Source organism: Paramisgurnus dabryanus, chromosome 16 (genome assembly GCF_030506205.2).
Source record: "Paramisgurnus dabryanus chromosome 16, PD_genome_1.1, whole genome shotgun sequence".
In the NCBI taxonomy this organism is placed as follows: domain Eukaryota; kingdom Metazoa; phylum Chordata; class Actinopteri; order Cypriniformes; family Cobitidae; genus Paramisgurnus; species Paramisgurnus dabryanus.
In genome coordinates, this window is record NC_133352.1 from 5,082,104 (window position 1) to 5,108,879 (window position 26,776).

Below are 26,776 nucleotides of genomic sequence, written 5' to 3' on the forward strand. Positions count from 1 at the left end.
CTGAGGGGTGGGAGGGGAGGGGGCAGAGGGAACAGGGTTAAGGTGGGAAAAATGAACCGGTTTAAGCTTGGAAACATGGAAAACCGGGTGAACCCAACCGAGTGCTGGGGGCAATCTGAGCCGAACCGTCACAGAATTAATAACCTTCACTATGCTGTATGGCCCAAGGAATCGTGGAGCCAGCTTGCGAGAGGGCTCACGGAGAGGTAAATCCTTGGAAGAAAGCCATACTTTCTGCCCACAGATAAAACGGGGCGCGGGTCTACGGTGACGGTCGGCCGCGGCTTTGGTTTGTTTGGAAACCTGATGTAACGTAAATCTAGCCTTCCTCCAGGTGCGTTTGCAACGACGGACGAAAGCCAGCGCAGACGGAACCACCGCATCAGGTTCTTGGGACGGGAATAAAGGAGGCTGAAACCCCATGGACGCCTCAAATGGGGACATATTCAGAGCAGACACGGGGAGAGAATTATGGGCGTATTCGACCCAGGGTGGCTGTAGGCACCAGGAGCTCGGATATTGCGATGTCAGACAGCGGAGAGCTCTACCTAAATCTTGGTTAGCCCGTTCACGTTGCCCGTTGGTCTGAGGGTGATACCCCGAAGACAAGCTGGCTGTGGAGCCAATTTGTCTACAGAATTCCTGCCAGAAACGAGAAATAAACTGAGGACCCCTATCTGAAACTATGTCTGTGGGCAGACCATGTAAGCGAAAGACGTGTTCGATCATTACCTGGGCTGTTTCTTTGGCAGAGGGAAGCTTGGGCAAAGGGACAAAGTGAGCCGCCTTGGAAAAGCGGTCCACAATGGTCAAAACAACAGTGTTTCCCTTAGAACTAGGCAAATTGGTCACAAAATCAATGCCGATATGAGACCAAGGGCGAGAGGGGATGGGTAAAGGTTTAAGCTGACCAATAGGGGCTTGATGAGAGGCCTTATTACGGGCACAAACCTGACAGGCTAACACAAACTGTCTGACATCGGGACCCATAGAGGGCCACCAGAAATGCTGACTTACGGTAGCCAACATTCTCCGAACCCCCGGATGGCAGACAAACTTGGACTCGTGACCCCACCGGATGACCTCGGAGCGAAGAGAATCCGGAACCCACAATCGACCCGCTGGGCACCCATCTGGCACTTCCCCTTCCCGGCCGGCCCGTCTCACCCGTTGTTCTATTCCCCAGCGCAGGGCACCCACCACCCGCCCCTCCGGGAGGATGGTTTCGTCCCCAGCGGAACCGGGGCTTTCGAACAAACGAGAGAGAGCATCGGGCTTCGTTTTCTTGGAACCGGGCCGGTACGAGAGGGTGAAGTTAAATCTGTCAAAGAAGAGCGCCCAACGAGCCTGACGAGAAGATAACCTCCTGGCTGAACGGATGTATTCCAGGTTCTTATGATCCGTCCAGACCAGGAAGGGCTCTGAGGTCCCCTCTAACCAGTGATGCCACTCACCCAAAGCCAGTCTGACCGCCAGCAGCTCCCGATTTCCTATGTCATAATTTCGCTCTGCTGGGTTTAACCGATGGGAGAAAAAGGCACAGGGATGCACCTTGCCATCCTTAGCAGACCGCTAAGATAAAACGGCGCCTACCCCGACATCCGAAGCATCCACCTCCACAATGAATTGAGCAGCAGGATCTGGAATAGAGAGAACAGGAGCAGAGATAAACCGGGACTTTAAATTATCAAAGGCCTCCCGAGCACTAGAATTCCAGACAAACCTCTCCTTAGTGGAAGTGAGAGCAGCAAGAGGCTGAGCAACCTGACCGTAATTTCTGATAAATCGCCAGTAAAAATTGGCGAAACCCAGAAACCTTAATAAATCCTTACGGGACTCGGGGACTGGCCATTCTGCAACCGCTTTAATCTTGGCTGGGTCGGGACGTATCTCACCTGCGGCAACAACAAAACCCAAGAACGAAACTGACCTACGATGGAATTCGCACTTCTCCGCCTTCACATACAGCTTATTCTCTAATAACCGGCGTAAGACTCGGCGGACATGCTGAGTGTGTTCCTGCATACTGGGGAAAAAGATGAGAATATCATCTATGTACACAAAGACAAACTTGTTAATCATGTCTCTCAGCTCTCAGGGAAGTGGTGGTCTCGTCCGAAAACACTCGCTGGCGAAAGGAGCGTCGCTGATTGCGAAGCAATCTCCGGGCTTCGATCCGGAGAGGAGATCAATGATGGCATCCAGTGAGGAAGGAAGATCATGGACGGAGATCTCGTCCTGGAGATCATCAGATAATCCCTCAACAAACTGCGCTCGGAGAGCCGCTTCATTCCAGTGGCAGGCCGCCGCTAGGGTTTTAAACTCATTGGCGTACTCGGTGACGGAGAGCCTTCCCTGAACCAGATGTGCCAACCGAGCCGCAGCGGCGTCCCCACGCACCGAACGATCGAAGAGCTTCTCCATCTCCTCGCGAAACTCATCAACGACCGACAGCAAGGATCGCGAGCATCCCAGAGGAATAGCGGCAGGGCAGGAGGGCTAAAACCAGAGAACATTGTGACAGAAATGCCCGGCAAGAGGTGGGACTACCATCATAGGGAGGTGGGGCTGTAACATGAGGCTCCGTCTGCGACGGCTGACTGGGTTGGGTGGCATCAGCACTGAGCTGGTCAAGACGAGAGGAAAGGTCAGCCATACGGGCAGATAAGTCCTCAACCTCCTGAGAAGTTGTAGTGAGGCGAGCCGAGTGTTGTCCCAACCAAGAGCCCTGCTGGGCGAGCGCCGACCGGAGAGCATCAACCTCCGCGGAATCCATACTGGCAAGTTCGTCCTGTTACAAATCACACAACACAGGAATCCCAGCGCAGAGGTCTTTAATTCAAAATGTGTAGGAGACAAACACTCAAATGTCATCAGATGCAAATGTGAAATAGAAGAAAACACTAGATGAATCAGTAATATGTATAATAGAAAACTCTCTGTGTCCGTGTGTGCGATGAAGAGATGGAGAGAAAACACTAGCGAGGTGGACCACAATGATCTCCTCTGGGTAGCTCACAATGTGGGAAACACAGCCGGGCTGTAGGACATCCACAGAAACGAAGACACAGACGAACTCCTAGCAGGCACGGAGAGAGATTCCTGGCGGGTGCACAGAGAGATTCGCTGACAGATAGCAGTTGATGCTGAATAATCCAGCGGAGATGGAGGGCGAAGACTGGAAACTAATCCACAATAGAGTGACTACGGAGCGGGGAATCTATGGGGCAAAGGCAGCAGAGAGCACAGATATAAATCAGATACTTTCTAAACTTGACACGACTAGAACTAGACAAAGCTAGCGGGCACGAACATACTAAGACGAACTTGCAAAGAACAGAGGAAACGAGGGGAATTTAAATCAAACCGGATGGGCAAATAATAAGAATCAGGTGTGGGACGCCGGTGAGAAGAGTCTGAGATAATGAGATCACCAGGTGGAAGGCGCGCACGTGTGTAGCTGTCAAAACACAAACACAACACAACACATAGTGAAACAAAGACAAAGCAGCCAATAAGACCGAAATCATGACAATATATAAACGTATGTATGTTTATTAAAAAGTGAAAATTCTTAATGGAAATAATTAAATAACTAAATGGTTGAGACATTTTAAATGTAAACTAAAGTTTTGCTTTCTAATACAGAATAAAGAGATGTGATTTTAAGTAATTTTTATAGATTTATATTTCTGTATAATACAATGAATAAATAGTAAACTTTTATAATTTTCTGGATTGGTTATAATTTCTTATCAATAATAAATTACTCATAATAATAAAGAACCTTTAATGATATTGAACCATTTGGGGGTTCCATATATGAAGCGGGTGATAGAACCATTTCTGGTTTGATATAGAACCATTTTTTTAAGAGTGTACAATCACTGTAGTAAAAAGCATGAGATAGACCTTAGCAGCTATCACAAACATTATCAGAAGAGAACAGGCCTCCAAGATGAGCCAGCACTTTGCCACAGTCATCTATGCTCACTGGGGGACTAGTGATACACGTTACAAAACTAAAATGTTTTATTATATAATATTATTTAGATGTGACAATTACTTTGTTTAATAGTTTAATACAGTATGTAAAGTGTTGCAATGTTTGCAAACAAGACTCAAAAGCGCCACTCTTAAGAATGTTATTTTTTATTTGAAGTAAATAAAATAGGAGTCACTAGGAGAAGTCACACAATACCAGACGTTTCAAAATTTCTTGTAAACCTTCATTTTTTTGTCTTCCGGATCTTTTCTATGTGTACAATGGCTTCATTGGCTGGGATTATACGCTACAAATTTTCCGGTTGATATCCGTGGTGCTGAACTCAAGATCAGCTCTGCTTATGTGCGACCCTGAACTAAGGGAAAAGATATGTTGTTTTAAAAATAACACAAAATGTTTGGTTAAATAATAACACAGAGATGTGTGAATTCTGGGACAAACGCATTTAGTGTGTTGTCCCTAAACTAACACTGATGTTGTGCTTTTATCACATCCGTTCTAAGAGTGTAATTTGCGCTGCTCTTAGTAGATTGCGTTGGTCATTATGGAAATCAGCTGTTGCGCCAGTGTTATTTAATTTGTGTTTTTTTTTTTGTAAATAACCCACAGATTTAGTTTTTTTCCTTTAGATTTTGTTTCCCAGAATGCTTTGCATGAGGCTTGATAAAGACTTGTTTATGTTTAATGTTCATTTATCTTTGAACAAACTGTTTCCAGTAAATAACATCAATTTAAATCTACAGTAAGTTACTGGCAAAGAGCTGCCAGTGATACTGTCATTTCTACAGAAATTATTAACTATTTATAAATGTGACCTAAATGCAAAAGTAGAAGAACCCTGCAAAAATGTGTGTGGGGGGGGGGGTTATTGTATGTACTGTTAAATTAAAATAGAACCCTACACTGATCTAAAGAACCTATGAAACATTATGAACTAAAGAACTCAACATACAGTAGCCTAATCTCAACCTGATCTCACGAATTTCCGTGGCATAGTCACGGAATTTTTTGCTCATTTTTCCGTGGCATTCTCACGGATCTCCTCATATTTCCGTGGCCCTGCCACGGACTTTCTTTTCCGTGGCATTCTCACGGATTGGTTACTCAACTGTTTTGTCCTATTTTCTTACCATTGTCGCTTCGGTTTAGGGTTAGATTTACATAAAATGACATCCCTACCCAAACCCAACTCTAACCCCAACGCCAGGCGACAATTGATTAAAGTTTAGAAAATATAAAAGAATACATAAAAAAAAATAGTATAAACCAATACTTAAAGTGAAATACTAACGCAAACACCAAATCTAACCCTAAACCGAAGCGACAATGGTTTGAAAATAGGAAAAAACAGTTGAGTAACCAATCCGTGAGTAGGGATGCAGCGATTATAGATTTTGATGGTACGGTTATAGTCTGATAAATAATCACGGTTGTACGGTTATTACGGTTATTAAGGATTCATTTATTTTACAACATTAATGTATAAAATCACATGAATAAATTTTTGAACAATTGCTAAATTTTTCTGTATTTTCAGTTTGTGTATTTTCTCTACAATTCTTGGACAAATGATAACAATAATAACTTGGCTGGCTTTGACTTAAACCGTATAGGTGCCTTTGAAACCTGTAGGCTATTCATTTTAATGATCTTTTGAATAAATGTAACTTTACATTTGGACTGAATAAAGTTATATTATTTTGGTTTGTTTAAAGTATTGAAGTAAAATATATGAAGTAAAAATGATAAGAGCCTCTCAAAACGAATAATAACACAGGGTCATCCTGGGCCAGGTACTGCAAGTCATTTTGACAGGTGAAGCTTAATATTACACAAAAGTAAAATATAAATATTAGGGGTGGCAAGATTAACGTGTTAACTAATGCTATTCATTAATTAATCATTAACGCGTTAAAATAATTCAACGTAATGAAATGCAGTCAGACCACCAGGAGCCCCGCCCGGGTTTGATCCGCGAGCAGGAGGTTTTTAATGCTGTACAGAGTAGACCGATTGGAGTGTGGCTCTTTCACGTACAGATGCAGGTGCGCGCGCACACATCCACGCACACACAAACCAGATGCACGAACAACCAAGAGACGCGTCACGCGCACATATTCTTTTGAACGCGGAGCTTTGTCATACAATGCATCATGATGCATGCGCCTCTTGGTGGTTCGTGGATCTGGTTTGTGCGTGCGTGAAACAAAAACTTGCGGTGTAGCGAAGGCTTTACGGTTACTTAACCGTGACATTTTAAAGCGCGGTTAATAGTGAAACCGGTTAATCGCTGCATCCCTATCCGTGAGAATGCCACGGAAAAGAAAGTCCGTGGCAGGGCCACGGAAATATGAGGAGATCCGTGAGAATGCCACGGAAAAATGAGCAAAAAATTCCGTGACTATCCCACGGAACTTCGTGAGATCATGTTGCCTAATCTACACTGTAAAAAATAAATTGTTGGCTCAATGAATAATTTTTTAGTAACTAGTTCCACAGAAATTTTACGTTCACTCAATTTCTGACTCCAAAGTGTTACCTGGATTGATGTTTTTTAGTTGGACCCAACTTGACTCAAATATAAAAAAGTATGTTTGCTCAACTAGCTTTATAGCTCATTCAACTAAAATGTTTTAATCAGTTGAATCTTTAAAAACTTACAGCAAAGACTCTGTCAATTAAAATTATAAATATAAATTATAAGTATTTACTCAATGTTTTATGTGTTCTTAATTAATATGTATTATTTGGGAATTTTTAATAAACTTTTTAAAATTATTTATCAAAAACATTTATGCTGGTTGTTGTTAACAAATAATTAACTTCAGTCACATAAAAACAAAAGCTTTATTTACTTATCATACAGACTGAACATACAGAATTAAGTCTTGTCTAAAGAGAAGGCATAAAACAGTCCAAAAGCACTCCAAAGTCAGTCAGAACATCTGCAAGGCCATTTAGGAGAACTTCTTTCGCCATGTATCCCTCTGGTCTACATCATCACCGCTCTGGTTTGATAAACAGAGGAATATAAATATACACACACATACATAAATACATGTTTAATATAATAAAGCTTGACGGTGAAAGACTTTATACCCTAAAATTGCCAAATTTCCCTCAGACATCACACGTAATTGTATTAAACACTATTGGGTGGTTTTCTTGGACAGGACTTATCACTGACTAAAATACTGACATCTCTTAACATATGAGTGCTATTGTTTTGTCTCAAAATGCACGCCAGTATTGTATTTTATAAGGTTTGTTTGTAAAAATGTCCCAATTATAATTAAGATGGAGTAATAAACCCTGTCCGGTAATCTTAACTAAAATAGCTCCACTTTAACTCGGACACATAACATAACACACCTTTATATAACTTATATCTTTACAAAAATGTTGAGTATTTGCGTCTTTGCCAATTAATATAGTCTAAAATTAACATTTATTTACAAACACTTACCTGACGTGAACTTGAGGAAACGGCTGATGACATGTGAATCAGTAAGTGATTCTGGCTGTTAGGTGCGGATTGATCTCAGATGAAATGACCTGTGATCCAGATCCTTCCGAGTTAAGACATTTTAAATTAAAAACTCACGCACACGGGTATAGAAGTTTTATTTAAGATTGTTATGATATTGGGACTATTTCTCCATCTGCTCCTTCAGCTCTGAAGTTCAAATTCGCATCGCATTGTTATAACAAATGTAAAAGATATGAAACATCACTCAACAGCGATATCAATTAAGTGCAATCCTAAAATATGATTTAAAACATACCCCTTTCATTGTTAAGTATGAGAAATTAAAATGAATTAAATCACTTTTAAACGCCACAGAGATATCTGAGCCAGCAGTCAATTTCTGATGCGCTTGCCGAGGCGTGGCTGCGCTGGGCGGGGTGTGAGCGCTTAAGCGCCAGTGATTTTCTGGAGCTCATATGGAGCTCATATGGAGCTAATCTCCGTCCGAAAGTGTCCAAGCACATTTTTAAATAGACGCTATCTTTATTAACCGACCGCATATTTAAACTTTAAGCACATACATTCACGCCTGAACAACTCTTACAATTACATTTTGTGACCAAATAACAGTAATATTATGAGCATTTTTTGTCAGGAAACATAGCTGTCATAACTCCACATATTGACCAGATTTGTTTTAATTAGTTCAGTCAACACTAGCCATTCTGAATGTTGACTGGATTTGAAAATAACCATTAATTTGGATTTTTTACAGTGTAATTCTTAGTGTCTATAACTCATGTTGTCTGAGTCAAAGAGCGAATTATTATTATTTTTTTAAGAAATTGTGCTGGCCATCAGTGGCTTCATAATCTGATAATGAACATACATTATATTATTGGAAAAAATAGGTATCAGTAGTTGGAGCCATTGAAAATTTATACACAATGAGTTGTCATGAAAATCACTTACATAATAAATTATGCAGATTATGCATACACAAAACTAAACCTTGAAAACCAAACTTCAAAGTGTAGCTATCACCTTAAATTAAATCTACAATTGTCTGAGATTTAATAAAAATACATTAACAGTATTTGAATGTTTAAATGAATGTATGGGAATGTATAGCATTCCAACGACGCTCTCACTTGTATGATGTCATTGCAATAGGCAGCGCAAATATAATGACACGCCTATAATCCCTCCCACACTGAAGTGTTACTAAACTCGTTGGAAAGCTAACCAAGCCAAAGTGAGGTGAGCTGACCTGACCTAAACCATGGGGTACTATGCAATGCAAAAGCGCCATATGTGAGGGAACATCCATTGTTAAGGTGTGCTGGTATTAGTATGTGTTTTGGACAATCGCATCACAAGTAATTAGAGAGAAACATTAATGTTTACACCTGATATTTCAGTCCGTCTTTATTGTCCACTTTCGACCGCTTCTGTCCTAATTACTGAGGGGGCGAGTCCCTCTGCTGTCGTTTAAACAGGAGCGGGAGAAATGACGGGTTTAAATTGACGCAAACTAATTTTAGACCTTAAAGACCATTTAAACAGATTTTACATAATGAAGGAAAATAAAATAATCAAAACTTAAAATCTTATAGCTACTTTAGACAATGGTGGTATTTCATATGCTTTCTATCAAAAATGTTCAAAGCTCTATTATAAAGACATTTAATCCAATTAGTTTTAGAATGGCTTGTCTGAGACCTATAGTAAATGTGAATTCGTATGACACCTGATAGTAGGGATGTAACGGTATTATAAATTTCGTGGTATTGCGGTATAAAATTTTCCCGGTACAACCGTGGTCACGTGATTCAGTAAAATATTAGGTCTTCCGGGCAACACGTGTAGTTTTTTTCCGGCAAAGTGCAGCGAGTGGAGGGATGCGAGAACTACAATTCCCATAATCCCATGCGTGCCACTCTGATGCCTCTCTACAAGTGGAGCGACAACGGCGGAAGCAAAAGAAACGCGGATTTTAAATCTGATGTGTGGAAAAAGTTCGCGTTCGCTGTGACAAGAAACAAGAAAGGACAAAATGTGATGGACATGCAAAAAACGAGTGTGAGTAAATCCATGAATGAGGAGAGTGTGTATGCCGTTTCTCAATTAGAAGGCAGCCTCCTTAGGTCGCATATCCAGGCTGCATCCGTCATCACACGCCTGGTGTATTTAAGTTAACTGAGTATTACATTCGCAAGTCATAAGCGTGTTACAACAATCTACGATTAAATAAGAATAATTGTCAACTTGAAAAATGTTAATATTCTGAAATAAGACGGTCTTCATGACGTATGCAGCCTACAAATGGGACGTATGGAGGCTGCAGACTTCCGATTGGGAAATGCGCCCCTGTATTGAGTGAGCTGACCTCAGCTCTAAGTCCAGCTACAATAAGTAAGCTGCTATTTTCATTTTTACTGGGTTGTTTTTGTTTTCAGGAATTGACCCGCTTAAAACCCATAATCTTTTCTTGATTCTACAATCACAACTGTTGCTTTCATAGGAGTATCAAGCATTAGCATTAATAATAATAATAATAAAAACTAGGTCAATTAAGGGAGTGACTCAATTCTTAAATCCTGACTGATTGGGAGTTGTTTAAAATTGACAAACTTAACTGAAACTTTATTTTTTATTTTATTATATGGTCTAATTATTTTTGTCCTTTTTATGAAAATTGTAAACACTACTACTACTACACTACACATCACTTGGTACATTGTAATGTTCAGTCTTGTTTAATGAACACTTATGGCAGTTTTTCCAAGTCTTCATATGTTTTTTCCTTCCTGTAAATGTTTCAATGATTACCGTACCGTGGGCATCCTACCAAAATACTACTGTACCGTGAATTTTTGATACCGTTACATCCCTACCTGATAGTATCACCAAATTTAAAAACAAAAAATCATCATAAGTTAAAAAAAATCTTATTATTTTGAAGTTGTTAAGATTTGTCTTTATCGTTTTTCACATGACTATTAAAATCTATAATTGTACATGGATATTTTTAATCTGATAGTTGTTCGATTATCTTGTCTTTAATTTTGATGAATAAAAGTCTGTCCCAGGTAATTTTTGTTGAAAACATATAGACTTTGTTTAAGTATTTAAAGCTAAATAAGATACATTAAGCCAAGCTGACAGATTTTCCAAATTCCTTGTTAGCTTTTCATTGCCAGACAGTTTTTATCAGGTACGTAAATAACTGTCATCAGCACACATCTGAATATTCACATCAGAACATCCAGAAGATCATTAATATAAATGCTTAAAAGGATAGACCCTAAGATTGTTCCCTAAGGAATAACCATCTTAATTTTTGACCTAATATTTACACAAACACACACACTTTTTTTTAAGTATGAGTCAAACCACTGGATCTTTTTAATTAATTAAACTTTGACATTTTTTACATTAAAATGTGATTTACAGTGTCAAATGCCTTCTTTAAATCCATGAAACCTTAATAAAGTGACTATTTCGGGGGCTAATTCGGACACACCCTAAGAGAATTGAAATGCAGGTGATATTAAGGTGAACAATGCTGGCCACAAATGATTAATCAATCAATAACCATGACAACAACTAAGGAAAAAGTACTGGTATTAGTAGTATGGATTTGGACCTACTTCCTTTGTAACATACTATTTTTCACCTACTATATAGTACACGTAGGAAATTATGCGGTTTCAGAAGGAGCATATAGTATACTGCAGCTGTCTAACACCCAAAAACACTCCCAATGTAATAAAATAGTAATAATAATCAGCTGGCACAGTTTAAAATATCAGAAACTCATAAGCCTTTAGAACAGAGATGTACTTTATTATTAGGTAGTAACACCAATCTGTCATTCTGTCAATCCATCATTAGGTCTAAGAATATGCAAGAGTTCATTGGCTTAATTAACTAATCACTTTATTAAAGGGCTTTAATATAATCATGTCACTTTTAGCTATGCAAGTAATTTTCATCTATTGCCCTGCAGGCAAATTAACAGGAGACATAAGGGCTAAAAGTAACACATTCATCATTTAAGTGTTTATAGGCACTCTTACATTGAAATAGCTCAATTACGCTGGTAGGGTCGTGCACTTTGCCTCTGGAACATTTAATCTGAATTTTGACTGTGGTTAGCCTGTAATCTGTTTTAAAACTCAACACAATGTTTGTTGGTATGTTCATACAGCATACGTATCACTTTAGTCAGTTGATTTGGATTTTGTGTGATCAGATTTAAATGGTAGAGATTGGCTGTGTGTAAACAGCTAATGAAATCACTCTTTTAAGGACCATTATTTTAAACATTTAACATTTAATCATTTAACATGTATCACAATGCAAAAATCTTTTAGCTGCCTCAAACTTTTATATTTAATCAAACTGGTTGTGCAAGTCATTTTAATTAACTTTGTAAATTTTGTCTGAACTTGTCTAGAGTTGCTATGGGCCCTATTTTAACAATCTAAGTGCATTGTCTAAAGCGCACAACGCACGGTCGTGGTCGTGTCGGAAACCACTTCTGTTAATTTAACGAAGGGAAAAATGGTTTGTGCACCGTGCGCACGGTCAAAAAGGGTTGGCCCTATTCTCCTAATGAGTAATGGGAGTGTTTTGGGCGTAACGTGCAATAAACCAATGAGAGTCTCAGCTCTCATCCCCTTTAAAAGCCAGTTGCGCTGGCGCTATGTGTCTAATCCCTATTTAGATGACGGACTTTGTAAACTGAAAAACTAAGCGGAGGAAGAAGATCCCCAGTTTAAGATTAATGTTAAATAATTGTGTTGTTTTTCACTTGTATTGAAATTGTAGTTTTTTATTAAAACCTTTAAAGCAGTTTTCTTTAAGGCATGGAAGTAAAAATAGCCGGCTTTTAATTGCTTTAAATGTATGGCTATCCAAATTCATCAAATAATAATTTACAAGTATGTAAGAAAAGGTTTGTACTCTAAAAATACTTTATTAGTAACAAACAGGAGATAAAGAATTTACAAACGTGCGGAGAGCCAAAGCGTTTCAGCACCGGGACAGTACCATGAGTTTTTTTAAAAGCATTACTTAAAAATCTTTCTCATCTCATCATATCCACAGGTACAGAGTCATCATATACAATAAATCCGTGAGGTAGCATTTAAAAAAACATTTAAAAACAGATGCATTTGTTTAAAGCAAAGCATTTTTTTACTTACCAGGCTACAGGTGAAGCAGCTCTTTGACCCTTCTAACGTCTCATAATTAGTCCTCATTTATGTCCAAGAGACTCAATAATAATCTTTAACATTTCAATCCTTTAATCTTTCATATTTAAAAGCGTTTTTGTAATGCTGCGCATTCATGTATGTGATAAGCAAACCTGCGTTGTCGTCCCGTTTATAGGCGCATATAACTAACACACTCTTTAAATAACAAAAAACATATTGACTTTAGACTTTAGACCAGGTTGTTGTTGGTCAATGGTTGTTGTTGGTCAACGGCGTAGTCTATTTTAGTTGCCTCAAAATAGCAATGTGCCAACAATGCGCCTGAACACACCTCGTTTTCAGACCAGAACGCCCATGGGCGCAAATGCATTTGCTATCTAAACAACATGATGCTAAACGTGAAATGATAATTGCGCTGGGTTGAAACTAGCAAAAGACACTTGCGTCGCACATTGCGCTGCATTGCGCCGGGTGTATGATAGAGCCCTATAACATAAACTTGCTATAACTTGCTATACAAATTTAAATATATTAACGTAATTTTACGTAGACCGAATTACAAATAGTAGGTTGAATAACAAAAAAATTATCGTGCAGCCTCACTTGAAAGTCTGAGGATCTAGCCAAAACATATGAGAGTAAAGTTTATTTGCACATTATTTGATCAGTGAATGTGAGTAGCAAATTCAGCAAAAAGAAAATTCTGAGCGGCCAGAGTTGAAAAAATGTTCAAATTTGGGTGAAACACTCAGCTTGTCAATGTCACTTCTCACTCGGCCATCTAATCACAGTGTAGGCGTGAGACAAATATCAAAACAACCAACCGGTGCATTATAAATATGTCATAGCAATCAAAGCACTTAGCTAAAAATATGCTGGCAAGCACCAACAGTCGCAGTCCGCCTGGGGTTTTTAGCCAGGTTTAAATGTTTTGGTGTGCATGCCCCCTGAGCCATCAGGTGCACAGGTTAGAAGAGAAATAAAAGAGAAACATGCAAAAGATGCCATGCCAATAACAATTAACCCCTGTAATTCCAAGGCAGATTCCAAGGCAGATTTCTAATGTGGATGTAATTGATGACTTTCCATCAAAAAATGAAAAAAGTCTGGGTTAACGGATTTGCATAATTTATTTTCTGTGTTTGTTTGTTCAAAATAAATCTTGAAAAAACTAGTGGTGGGGTTTAGGGGCACTGAAGGAGGGGAGGTGTTGTCCAGGGCCACATATGCTAGAACGGCCACTGATTTAGCCATTATTTAATTGACTGACAGGTGTGAAAATAAGTAAAGACTGGTGATAAAATCTGTCTGTGTTTAAGCAGTTCAGTCTAATCTGCCTACTACAGTAATTGACTTGATTTAATTAGAGGGAATTAACACGGCCAACTGCTATCTGATAACTTTGTTCATGAAACAAATTAAATGATTTGTGTTCATTACCTGCAACCACAACAGTGAGATTAATAAAGACAGTGAAAGGCATTTTAGACAGCACAACAAAAGCATCTTTACAATCACTCATAAACCTCACAATATGTTAAGTTTGTAATAAGTATAAACACCAGGAAATGTACTGTAAGACAAGTAGAGAAATGTCTTCAACAAATATATTAACACAATATGAAACAACTATTTTTTATACAGTGGTTAACTGATGTTGAATTATGTGTTTCAGGAGATATATAATAGGATTGTAAACTCATCATCTCGTCTACCTAAAGATTTAGGCAGCAGTCGTTCTTCTTTTTAAAAAACAAACATCAGATTGCACTTTGCAAGTGGTATGTGTTAAGTGGCTTGCTTTTATTAAATCATCTTATTTATATTAGACCTTGTAAACTGTATATTTTCAAATGTGGTATATGTTACAGTCCTGTTCTGTCTCCCTGCTTGTTTCCTTTGTTTTCCGTGTCATCGTCACTTATACTTTCTGTCACTGTTATGGTGAAGACATGCGATTGTGTTTTGTTCCTTTTATGTTTATACTCTGTGTGGTTTCTAGCTGTGTATTTTATTTTATTATGTTAGGATCTTACAGAAAAACAATTCTGTGTTTTTAGTAACATCTATTTCTGTTTTAAACCAATTTCTCATATGAGCAAGTAAAATCCTATATGAGAAATGGAGACTAAACGCTTACCAACAGGGGCGCCGCTAGCAATTTTGGGCCCTATGAAAAAATAGGGGGTCAGGCCCCCCCATACCCATTTCGTACCAAACATACAATCCAACCTACTGTAGCTATTCAAAATCTTTGTCTGTAATTTAATAATACAGAACTATTTATTTTGCTATTGTTTTGACCACAGTTATCAGTATTTTATAGATACCTAAAATGTCTGCAGCTAAGATAATTTGTAGTGCAATGTAAATTTAATTACAAAAAATACAGTACATTAACTCAAATATTCAGAGAAAATGCAACATTCTTAAAGATTAAAGATAAATGTGACCATGCCTGTGAAAACCCAGCTGAAGTATTTCTTTGTGATTTACTGTTTTCCACATAAAATCATCCTATATAATGTAAAGAACATTTGTGAAAATATAAACTTGATATCTTTAATGTTGACTGAGTAATGTCATGTCAGCGATTGAAATCATAGTGAAATTAATGCTTGAAATTAAACTGTGATGCTTTTTATCTCACAATAAGATTTGAGGCTTTAGTCTGATTTTCAGAGACAGTCTTTGTGACATACTGTATACTTGAGCTGTTACACACACGACATTGTAACATTTAAAAATGGCGAACAACAACAATGCATCTTTTCTATGTACATTCTGCCTGAAATAAGACTGGGTCAACAATGCTTACATCACGAGGCATTTTTTGGACCCAACATTCAATAGGAAAATTCAACTGCAGTAGCCACCGTTCAACCTGAAGAGGGCAGCACTCAGACGTTTTTTACACCATATATTGTAGTATTGAAACACTTTATATCCAAATGTCAAAAAACTTACTAAAATCAATGAACAGCACTAATAAAACCCCATTCTTACAGATCATTAACTAAAAAAATTTGGTTTAGGGTTTAGTTACTCTTGAAGAAAACAGCTATACTGTTATTAAATGATTCTTCAGACTGTTTTTTTAATCAACGGGGCTCTAAAATGAAATGAATGACAACTATAGCAGATTACGACATAGATTTCCATTGATTTCTTAACACTGTTGCAATTGGGAAGCTTTAATATACATAATTTGACTAGTTTAGCCTTAGTTGCATTTCAGTTTTATCACAACCAACTCGATTTACGACTGCATAAAAATCCTTCCTTGGCATATTGCGTGACAAAACAAAACAGTGTGTAACCGATCGCATTTCTAGTTTATGTTAATTAGCTTATACGGGCTACGTTAATTTAAACAGCTTATAAGGGCTGACTTCGCGTTAGAATCATAACATAAAACAGGGAACGTAAATCACCTTGTGTTTTTTTAAACTGCGGTGAAGAGAGCGAAGACTTTACAGTGGAAAGAAAACTGCATTGTATTGCTCCAGCGTCACATTGTGTAAACTGCATTTATAGTAAGGAAGTGCACATATGCAGATATCATAGGAAATAGCAGTAAATACACACACCTTGTTCTCTTCTGAAGTTCACGCGCACTGTGAGACCGTGGATTGAAGACGGCGCTAAAACGCAGAGTAAAGACGGGGCGGAGCTAAGAGGGCTCAGCTTAAGGGGGTTGCGTGTGCAGCACAGTCCTTGGCTGGGGCCCTCAAAAGTTCATGGGCCCTTAGAATCGTCCTAACTTCCCCCCCCCTTACGGCGCCCCTGCTTACCAATGGCATTTCTTTCATAAATACACAGTCCCTGATGTTAGTTACAGTCACTTTATTTTCCTTTCTTCAATATCTCATATCATATTTCCTTCAAACAGAAAACGAGAGTGTAAAACTGAGTATGTAATTGATCATCTCCTGCTGTTTCATTCAGTCATGTTTAACCAAATTAAACATGCAACATATGAAGACAGTGTAATAATAATGTAACACACCACGCAAAACTGCACCGTTTTTTAAATAATATTTTTATATCATTAATAATTGTCAGGTACACTGTCAGAAAAAAACCCAGCTGTCATTGAGGCGGTACCTTTCCAAAAAGTACAGCTTTGCACCTATAGTGTTCATATTAGAATTTCAAGAGTACATATAATGACCTAAAGGGAACTGAGAGACAGTTGAGATACATATTTTGACCGTTGTTAAATTATGTCTGTGAACTGCACATAAAAGATCTAAAGTTTCGAAAATTAAAGTTTAAAATCCAAAGAGATCTTCTTTTTAAAAGTGTAGCCTCATCCACGCCTGCCTCAAACGGGCTCGTTCAACACGCCCATGCAGTTAGATGTCATACTTGTTTGAACATTTGAATAACACTGCCCTAATGTACACGCTAAGATAGAGTGTGTAACTTTTAATCACGCTGTAGTATTGTTGAAGCCACCATGTCATGGAGACACTGTTATTCCCCTGTGAAAGGCAAATGACTTTGGTCTTCTGATTGAATAAACATTAAGAAAACAGGTGTTAGGTTTTATTTACAACACTCTTTCAGAACAGTACAAATGTTCCATTGTGTGCTGCACATTTTACGAAAAGACAACTTTCTAAACACGGGGGAGTTACAAGGCTGGATGTACAAAAAGCTTTGTCTAAAAGTGGAGCAGTTACAACTACACTCTGGTTCTGCTGACTGACATCCTGTAAGTAGCCGATGTTTTCATATTTAATACATTTCCTATTGATGATTCAAACGTGAGTTTTGAGCTGTGATGAACCTGTGTTTTCAAATTAAAAAAAATTTCCTATTGACGATTCAAACGCGAGTTTTGTGCAGTGCAGAGTAGCGCTTGTTTGTCGTTTCTACACGTACAAATGCATACATGGTTTTATTTTACCTTACTTTACCAATCTGTTATGTTCTAATGGTAAACTTGATCGATCAGCTTAGTCATCTGCGTTTTCTGGGTCACATTCAGGATCTCATCTTTTAAATAAGCAATAAGGTATGAGAGGCTGTGCTGTATCGTGAATAAGTAACGGCTGAAGGGCGTTGTTAGGCACGACGCGAAGCGGAGTAGTACCTTGCCTCAAGTACCTTATTGCTTTTATAAAATGGTTACCACACAATATTAAAGTTAAAATAAATATTAGTGCAACTTTCATGAAGTTAAATCAATAAAAAGCATTCCTTTCGCTAGAAAAAATAGTCCCTGACCATGAACAAAAATGTGTTCCAATGTGTAATATGCATGAAAGCTCAAATAAAAACAACAAACCGATACGTATGGTTGCTAAGGGTGTTGCTAAGGGCAGATAAACAGAACCGTTGGGTGAAGCGGTCATAGCCGTGTTTTATCGTAAATAAAGCACAGCTATTGACCAATCAGAATCAAGGATTGGAACTAACCGTTTTATAAAACATGGTAAGGAATGTCACATTTCCATTTACGTAATTTGGCCAATCGGTTTACACCCATTTACACCGTGCTTTCTCACAATGATGAGCTTTGTACAAAACGACCTGTTACAGATAGGGATAGGTGATAGGGATGTTTTTTATGACCGATTAACATAATGGGCCCTATCTTGCACCCAGCGCAATTGACTTTGTCAGTGACGCATGTATCATTCGTATTTTGCACCGGCGCACCGTGGCTTTTTCCCTCCACAGACGCACGTCGGCAAACTAGGGGAATGAACTTGCGCTCCCTGGGCAGTTCAGCGCAAAAAAGGAGGTGTGTTGCGGCGCAAACCATCCCTGGTGCTATTTTGCAGTTTCAAAAAACAATTGCGCCACTGACCAAAAAAAAACTAGTCTAAAGTCAGTGGCGCGTTGAGTGTGGTTCATTATGCTATTTTAAGGGCGCATGCTTGACCATAATGTATAACGTGCACAACGCGCACACACTTTGCTTATCTAATCTACACAGATGCAACAGTTATTTTTGCAAATCATAAATTGTTACAATAAAAAATATTAACACATGAGATAAGGGGAATCATAGCGGTGAGCATTGTGGTGATAGTTTTATTTATTGTGTGGCTGCGTTAAAAAAATTCTCATGCAAATAACGATTAAAATATTTTCATAAGAAACCTTAATGTATATGAACTTGATTTGTGAGTGTACTTTGGGGTTGGATCTTGCTTGCGTTTCTTGGGTCCGATTTCAAAGCCCCCAAACCCTTTCAGCGGTGAGGGTGGACGCAGCGATGTCCTCTGCTGGCGTCAGGTCCTCTGTAGAGACAGATCCACCTCCCATTACATGGCGTGCCCGATTTATGCTGGCAAGCTTGGGATTCCCCCGTCTCCTGACATTATTGTAGCGCTTGGCGTAACGATGGGGATGCCAGCTGATGAGACAATTGTGGCTAATTCCTCTCACGCCTGTTTAACCTACGCTGATTTGGGCGGGTTTCTCCTATCCCCATACAAAACAACTTCTCTGTCTTTGACTGCTCTTACAAGAACGTCGGTCTCCTCGGCTGTGAACCGCTCCTGGCGTCCGCCTGGTAAATCCGTCATAATAATAGCAACCCGCCATGGAACTTGCGCCCTTGCGTTTAAAGGGAATGTTGGATAGCGTTCTGATTGGTTTATTTGAAGTTACGTCCAAACCACACCTATGAATAATGAACCTACTTCAGACCAACCCCTTATTGATTAGCGCCTGGCGCAAGAGTTATTTCTCCCGAAGGGAAAATAGCAACAGCGCCCAAGATCCAACCCACAAAGTCACATGCGCATTGCGCTTAAAATAGGGCCCTATGAAAAAAATATTTGTTAACGCACAGTGCGTGTCGTCATGAACCAACAGATATTTCGCCACTTTAATTTGGAATTTGTGAATGTCTTGTAAATTACACAAATTATTGCTGCCCTGATGGTCTGCTAAAGTAATCATTTGTATGAGAAATAATTTGTGTGCATGTTTGAGTATGGTTTGGAAGTTGAATGGAGAAACATCTCCCTTTTTGCACAAATGGAGAAAGACGACGCAAAAGCAAAACATTTTTAAATGTGTCCTGCATTAGAAATGTACGGAAGAGGATTAGGGCCACTGGTGAAAAAATTATTTGAATTCTGACTTTTTTTTCAGAATTCTGACTTTAATCTCAGAATTCTGACTTTAATCTCAGAATTCTGACTTTAATCTCAGAATTCTGACTTTAATCTCAGAATTCTGAGATTAAAGTCAGAATTCTGAGAATAAAGTCAGAATTCTGAGAATAAAGTCAGAATTCAAATTCTGAGTTTAAAGTCAGAATTCTGAGTTTAAAGTCAGAATTCTGAGTTAAAAGTCAGAATTCTGAGTTAAAAGTCAGAATTCTGAGTTTAAAGTCAGAATTCTGAGATTAAAGTCAGAATTCTGAGATTAAAGTCAGAATTCTGAGTTTAAAGTCAGAATTCTGAGATTAAAGTCAGAATTCTGAGAAAAAAGTCAGAATTCTGAGATTAAAGTCAGAATTCTGAGTTTAAAGTCAGAATTCTGAGATTAAAGTCAGAATTCTGAGAAAAAAGTCAGAATTCTGAGAATAAAGTCAGAATTCAAATTCTGAAATTAAAGTCAGAATTCTGAGTTTAAAGTCAGAATTCTGAGATTAAAGTCAGAATTCTGAGATTAAAGTCAGAATTCTGAGATTAAAGTCAGAATTCTGAGTTTAAAGTCAGAATTCTGAGATTAAAGTCAGAATTCTGAGTTTAAAGTCAGAATTCTGAGATTAAAGTCAGAATTCTGAGATTAAAGTCAGAATTCTGAGAATAAAGTCAGAATTCAAAAAAAAATTTCACCAGTGGCCCTAATCCTCTTCCGTAGAAATGGCCACTGTGGTAGATGAAAAAGAGACAATCTGCCCTTTTTTTTATATTAATCATCTGGACTGATCGCGTGTTCTTTGATAAAGTAATGTTGTGTAAATGTCTCATAATGTGTGAATCCTGGTTCTGTTGTCAACTGTACTTTTACTGAATTAGAATTTTATATTAAAATCTTATCAGTTAACAGTTAATGTTCGGTTAATAAGCTGCGGTTGTCGGTCGAGAAAATTAACTGATATGAACATCCCTAGTATGTGGAAAATAATGTGTTTTTTTAACCATAAGCCACGCAAACACAATGTATTAACACAAATACACAAAGTAATGTGCTTTTTAGCCACAATATATGTGCCCTTTAAATTCCACTAGCAAACAAGTATCCTTGCATATAGATTACATTTAAGCATAAATATGAACTTAATGCTATAAAATGTTTATTGGTGCATGTACATATATATCTCCACCTTTGCAGAAAAATATTTTCTTTGCGGTTTGTTGAGTAAATTATGCTGTAGCACAGACAAGTCATTTGAATCTTTCTGTTCAATATGGTAATTCTAGGTGACCTCGTATCTGACTCAGTGTTGTGTTAAGTTACGCTACAGAATGTCTTTGAAAAATCAACAGAAAACAAGCCTCAAACAATATGGTTTCATGCCAGAGCACATTTGGTCATTGGATTGAAATCTGAATTGCTAATAACCCACCTGAGCACACAAGTGTAAAATCCGTTGTCCTCCATCTCCGCCGAGCGGAACCAAATGGAATCTCCTTCTTTACTGAGCCGATGACCTGAGAAGATGATTGGCTCCTCCGAATCACCCTTGTTCCTGTACCAGATGAGCCGCAGCTTGGCGTTCTGGGCCACACTGTAGTTAGTGCGAATGTAGCTATAGAAGAGAGCGCATTTCACCCGCAGCGGTTCTCCGGCCAACACGCGATACGTCTTCAAGTCCACTGACCAGTCTATACATCCATCCACTGCAAAAAGGGGGAAAAATCTATTGAGATTCACAGAGACACAGAAAGTGACTAAGGGCATGACTGTATGTAATAAATAACTTATTTAAAAAAACTCATAAATGATAAACAGTACTTATACAGCATTAAAGCAATGCATTAACAAAATATTAAAGCTATGTATGTATGTATGTACAGTCTTGTTCAAAATAATAGCAGTACAATATGACTAACCAGAATAATCAAGGTTTTTAGTATATTTTTTATTGCTACGTGGCAAACAAGTTACCAGTAGGTTCAGTAGATTCTCAGAAAATAAATGAGACCAAGCATTCATGATATGCACGCTCTTAAGGCTGTGCAATTGGGTTATTAGCTGAAAGGGGTGTGTTCAAAAAAATAGCAGTGTCTACCTTTGACTGTACAAACTCAAAACTATTTTGTACAAACATTTTTTTTTCTGGGATTTAGCAATCCTGTGAATCACTTAACTAATATTTAGTTGTATGACCACAGTTTTTTAAAACTGCTTGACATCTGTGTGGCATGGAGTCAACCAACTTGTGGCACCTCTCAGCTGTTATTCCACTCCATGATTCTTTAACAATTCATTCACATTTCTTGGTTTTGCTTCAGAAACAGCATTTTTGATATCACCCCACAAGTTCTCAATTGGATTAAGGTCTGGAGATTGGGCTGGCCACTCCATAACATAAATTTTGTTGGTTTGGAACCAAGACTTTGCCCGTTTACTAGTGTGTTTTGGGTCATTGTTTTGTTGAAACAACCATTTCAAGGGCATGTCCTCTTCAGCATAGGGCAACATGACCTCTTCAAGTATTTTAACATATGCAAACTGATCCATGATCCCTGGTATGTGATAAATAGGCCCAACACCAGAGTAGGAGAAACATGCCCATATCATGCTCCATGCTTCACTGTCTTCACTGTGTACTGTGGCTTGAATTCAGAGTTTGGGGGTCGTCTCACAAACTGCCTGTGGCCCTTGGACCCAAAAAGAACAATTTTACTCTCATCAGTCCACAAAATGTTCCTCCATTTCTCTTTAGGCCAGTTGATGTGTTCTTTGGCAAATTGTAACCTCTTCTGCACATGCCTTTTTTTTTTAACAGAGGGACTTTGCGGGGGATTCTTGAAAATAGATTAGCTTCACACAGACGTCTTCTAACTGTCACAGTACTTACAGGTAACTTCAGACTGTCTTTGATCATCCTGGAGGTGATCATTGGCTGAGCCTTTGCCATTCTGGTTATTCTTCTATCCATTTTGATGGTTGTCTTCCGTTTTCTTCCACGTCTCTCTGGTTTTGCTCTCCATTTTAAGGCATTGGAGATCATTTTAGCTGAACAGCCTATCATTTTTTGCACCTCTTTATAGGTTTTCCCCTCTCCAATCAACTTTTTAATCAAAGTACGCTGTTCTTCTGAACAATGTCTTGAACGACCCATTTTCCTCAGCTTTCAAATGCATGTTCAACAAGTGTTGGCTTCATCCTTAAATAGGGGCCACCTGATTCACACCTGTTTCTTCACACTATTGATGACCTCAGTTATTGAGTGCCACACTGCTATTTTTTGAACACACCCCTTTCAACTAATTCAACTAATTGCCCAATTGCACAGCCTTAAGAGCGTGCATATCATGAATGCTGGGTCTTGTTTGTTTTCTGAGAATCTACTGAACCTACTGGTAACTTGTTTGCCATGTAGCAATAAAAAAATATACTAAAAACCTTGATTATTCTGGTTAGTCACATTGTACTGCTATTATTTTGAACAAGACTGTATGTATGTAACAACACACTGCTAAAAAGCCTTCATCACTAAAAGCCTTACTTCTGCTGAAAAAAAATAGTCACTGACCGAAGGATTTACTAAAGACACACAGAGAAAAATTAGCACTGGAAAGGCATGGACATGGTTCTTTTTGCAACTGACCTTATTGTTTATGCATTTCAGATGCAAAATATAAATAAATCACGCAATGTGATTCACTCAGGCTTGCGCTCCTCATTGTAGTTGTATTTGCGCCATTATTTAAAGCCCAAAAATCATGTCTTAAACCATTTTGTGCTCTTGGTAAATTGCATTGGTCATTATGGAAATGAGATCTTTTGTCTGCATGCCTTGTCACCTGCAAAAATTTCCATTCCCATCTGTGCTTGAAGGTAATGTGGTTTCATGATAATTGCTAATTTCAGGCAAACCAATAGGCCATGACTGGGGGCAGTTGTAACCTAATGGTTAGAGAGTCAGGCTTGTAACCCAAAGGTCACCAGTTTGAGTCTCATGGCAAGGCACATTTCCTCCAGGTGCCGTATGCGCTACTAAACTTGACAAGTGTGTCACTTTCACTAATATGCCCTGCTTAGACTCTAATCTGGTCCCGTTCCCATAGGTGAAAGACAACGCCTGTAGTCTGTGCCAACTGACAAATATATATGAACTAATAGATGACTAGCATCACATTAATTACAATAAACATTGCATTAACAGGATAGGACTTGACACCAATCATCACCACAACAGAAAACCTAAGAGTTTTGGTCCCACAGATATCACAGACTATTGATACATATGAAAACACATGTATTATTATGTATATGCAGCTGTTCAAATTAACTTCCTGAAACAATTATGTAAAGAGCAGTTTAAAGAGCATAATGTACAAATAATATCCTTGATGTTTCACAATATGTCTATACACTTTTGTTCTATGTTAACATTTCAGTAAAGTTGTGCTTTGCACAACAATGCACATTTTGAAAAGCATGAATTTGAATGATCAGTTAAGGGCAATTATATAAATGGCTTTTTCACAGAGCCTTTGCGTGAGCAAATGTGAGGAAAGCTCCTGCACTTCTCACATACCGTAATTGCACATCTATCTCAAAAGACCTTAAGAGGCACAAAGCCACATAACTCTTACATGGCATTAGCTGCTATCTCACTGCGATCCAGTATTTCATACTGATGGAAAGATGGAACTCATCAAAGTCGCAGCCATCTGTCAACACGAAACACTGTAATTTATGAGCAATTACAGAGGAGTTTGTAGGCGGACTCTGACTCATCGCTGTACCGCCTCCCGTCACATAAATATCTTTCACATTCAAAACCTGCCACCGCTGTTTTATGTCAAGCACTGTCACAATCACACATTTACGCTATAGATTTTGTTATATGCACTCGGCCCAATGAATTCTGTGCTGAAATAAAACCTGTAATGGAGACTGAAGCAAAGACAAAGAGAAGAAAGTGCTACAGTATCACACATGGAAGAGAGAGTTTAAGGGCTTAAAGTCACACTACATCAGCAGGAGAGAAGCGTATTAGCTTGCTCTGCTGAACGCACGCGATGCAAACGGCATGGCGAGTGCACAGGTTAAGTCTTATGTAAACAGGCAGCTGTATGCCGCCTCAAGTTATAACACAGATAATGCGTTTGTGTCCAATTGTTAATTTATCGGTTATTAAGAGCAGTGTGATTCCAAAATTGGACAGAATACGCCTTAAGTGTCATGACAATTCCTGTTACAAAGCATAACAGCCAGCGAACAACAATGCTTTGCAGCAAATCCTTAACTTTGCATATGGATGAGGCTAAAGATTCTGAAAAATGACTCCTCAAAACAAGGGCAGTCAGAAATGCTCAAACATTATGCATGCACACATGAAACGCATTAGTGAACATTTCAACTGAACACTAATTCTAGTCACTGCTCTTGACTTCACAGACACCTAAGACTTTTTTAATGGTTAGAAAAATGCCACATTATATGGAAAAAGACCAAATGTCCCTACAGTAACTTAAATTTAAAGAAATATCTGTTTTTATTTACTCAAAATGAGTTTTTTAACCATGTATCCTATTATATAGCCACTGGAGAGTTTTAAAGAATATTTGGGATGTTTTCTTCCAGAAAAAGCCCACTTTGCTACAAATGTGTAAAAAAACTTAATTTCATTTACTTTGACCACTGTGTATAGACAGTATAGAGCTAATCCACCTAAGCAAACGTGCCTAGCATTTTCTTCAGGTATACCACGTTTCTTGAAATGGAACTTCTTGATAAGTTGCATTAAAATGTGCATTAGGAAAATACTATATAAATAAAAACTTAATTGAATTAAAGTGATCATTTAAAGATTTCAGTTTTCCACTTGATAATTTTTTTCATTTTTAAAATGGCACTGTGATTTTTAGCTCCAAATGTGAAAAGCATTGTAAAATCCATTGCAAAGCCCTGCGCCTGCTTCAATAATAATTGCCTGACCTGCTTACAGCGATGTGGCTCAGACTATTATAAAGCAGTACAGCAATTTCAGCTGTGAAAGCTGAAGGGGTACAAAAAGTCAATATCACAACAGCAGCTCACCAAATACTTTGTGCTGATATGCAATTTTATTTCTGACTTGCCTCTGATAGCTTCTTTGTAATTCCTCTGAAGTGAGAATGAATAGCTTGTAGTGGACGTGTATGTTTAGGGAGGTGTAAATAGAGGCTGCTTGGAGGACGCTGCCTGGGGTGAAATGGTCTTCTAAAACGACTCGCACATTGAGCGTCTTATTACAGCCGAATCGGCGTGGAAATGACTGCACCTGTATGCAGGGCACAACTTGTTGACTGTTTGATATAAATTCACTACATTTGACCTGCTTTATATCAAAACTGTCATTGTCACAAAGACTATATGTGACCTTGGACCACAAAACCAGTCAATGTTTTGAAATTGTGAACTATACACCATCTGAAAGTTAAATAAATAATCTTTTCATTGATCTATGGTTTGTTAGGAAAGGACAATATTTGGCCGCGATACAAATATTTGAAAATATAGAAAATGTCCTTTAAAGCAGTGGTTCTCAACGTTGTTCCTGGAGGCCCACTGCTCTGCACATTTTGTATATCTCCCTTATTCAACACACCTGATTCAAATCATCAGCTCATTAGTAAAGATCCCTATAAACTGAACTGAGTCTGTCAGATGAGAGAGACATACAAAATGTGCAGAGCAGTGGGCCTCCAGGAACGGATTTGCGAAACACTGCTTTAAAGTAGTCCAAATGAAGTACTTAGAAACTGCGTCCACTCACAAAAATAAAGTTATATTGATATGATGTATTTACGGTAGAAAGTTAACAATATATCTTCATCAAGCATGATCTTTACATATTATCCTAATTTAAAAAAAAAAACGATAATTTTGACCCGTAACAGTGTATTATACTGATGCATTTATACCTGTGCAACTTAA

General features: G+C 38.3%; 1 protein-coding gene and 1 long non-coding RNA gene across 2 annotated transcripts in view; one reads left to right on the plus strand and one right to left on the minus strand.

Moving 5' to 3' along the window:
* il1rapl2 (interleukin 1 receptor accessory protein-like 2) overlaps positions 1 to 26,776 on the minus strand; it is a 481,367-nt gene that overhangs the window by 222,054 nt on the left and 232,537 nt on the right. Inside the window, exon 3 of the mRNA XM_065268003.2 lies at positions 21,246 to 21,519. Coding sequence (XP_065124075.1) covers positions 21,246 to 21,519 — 274 coding nt within the window. The remainder of the gene's footprint in view (positions 1 to 21,245; positions 21,520 to 26,776) is intronic.
* The window catches only part of LOC135749417 (uncharacterized), a 175,681-nt gene that overhangs the window by 5,157 nt on the left and 143,748 nt on the right, over positions 1 to 26,776 (plus strand). The window lies entirely within an intron of this gene.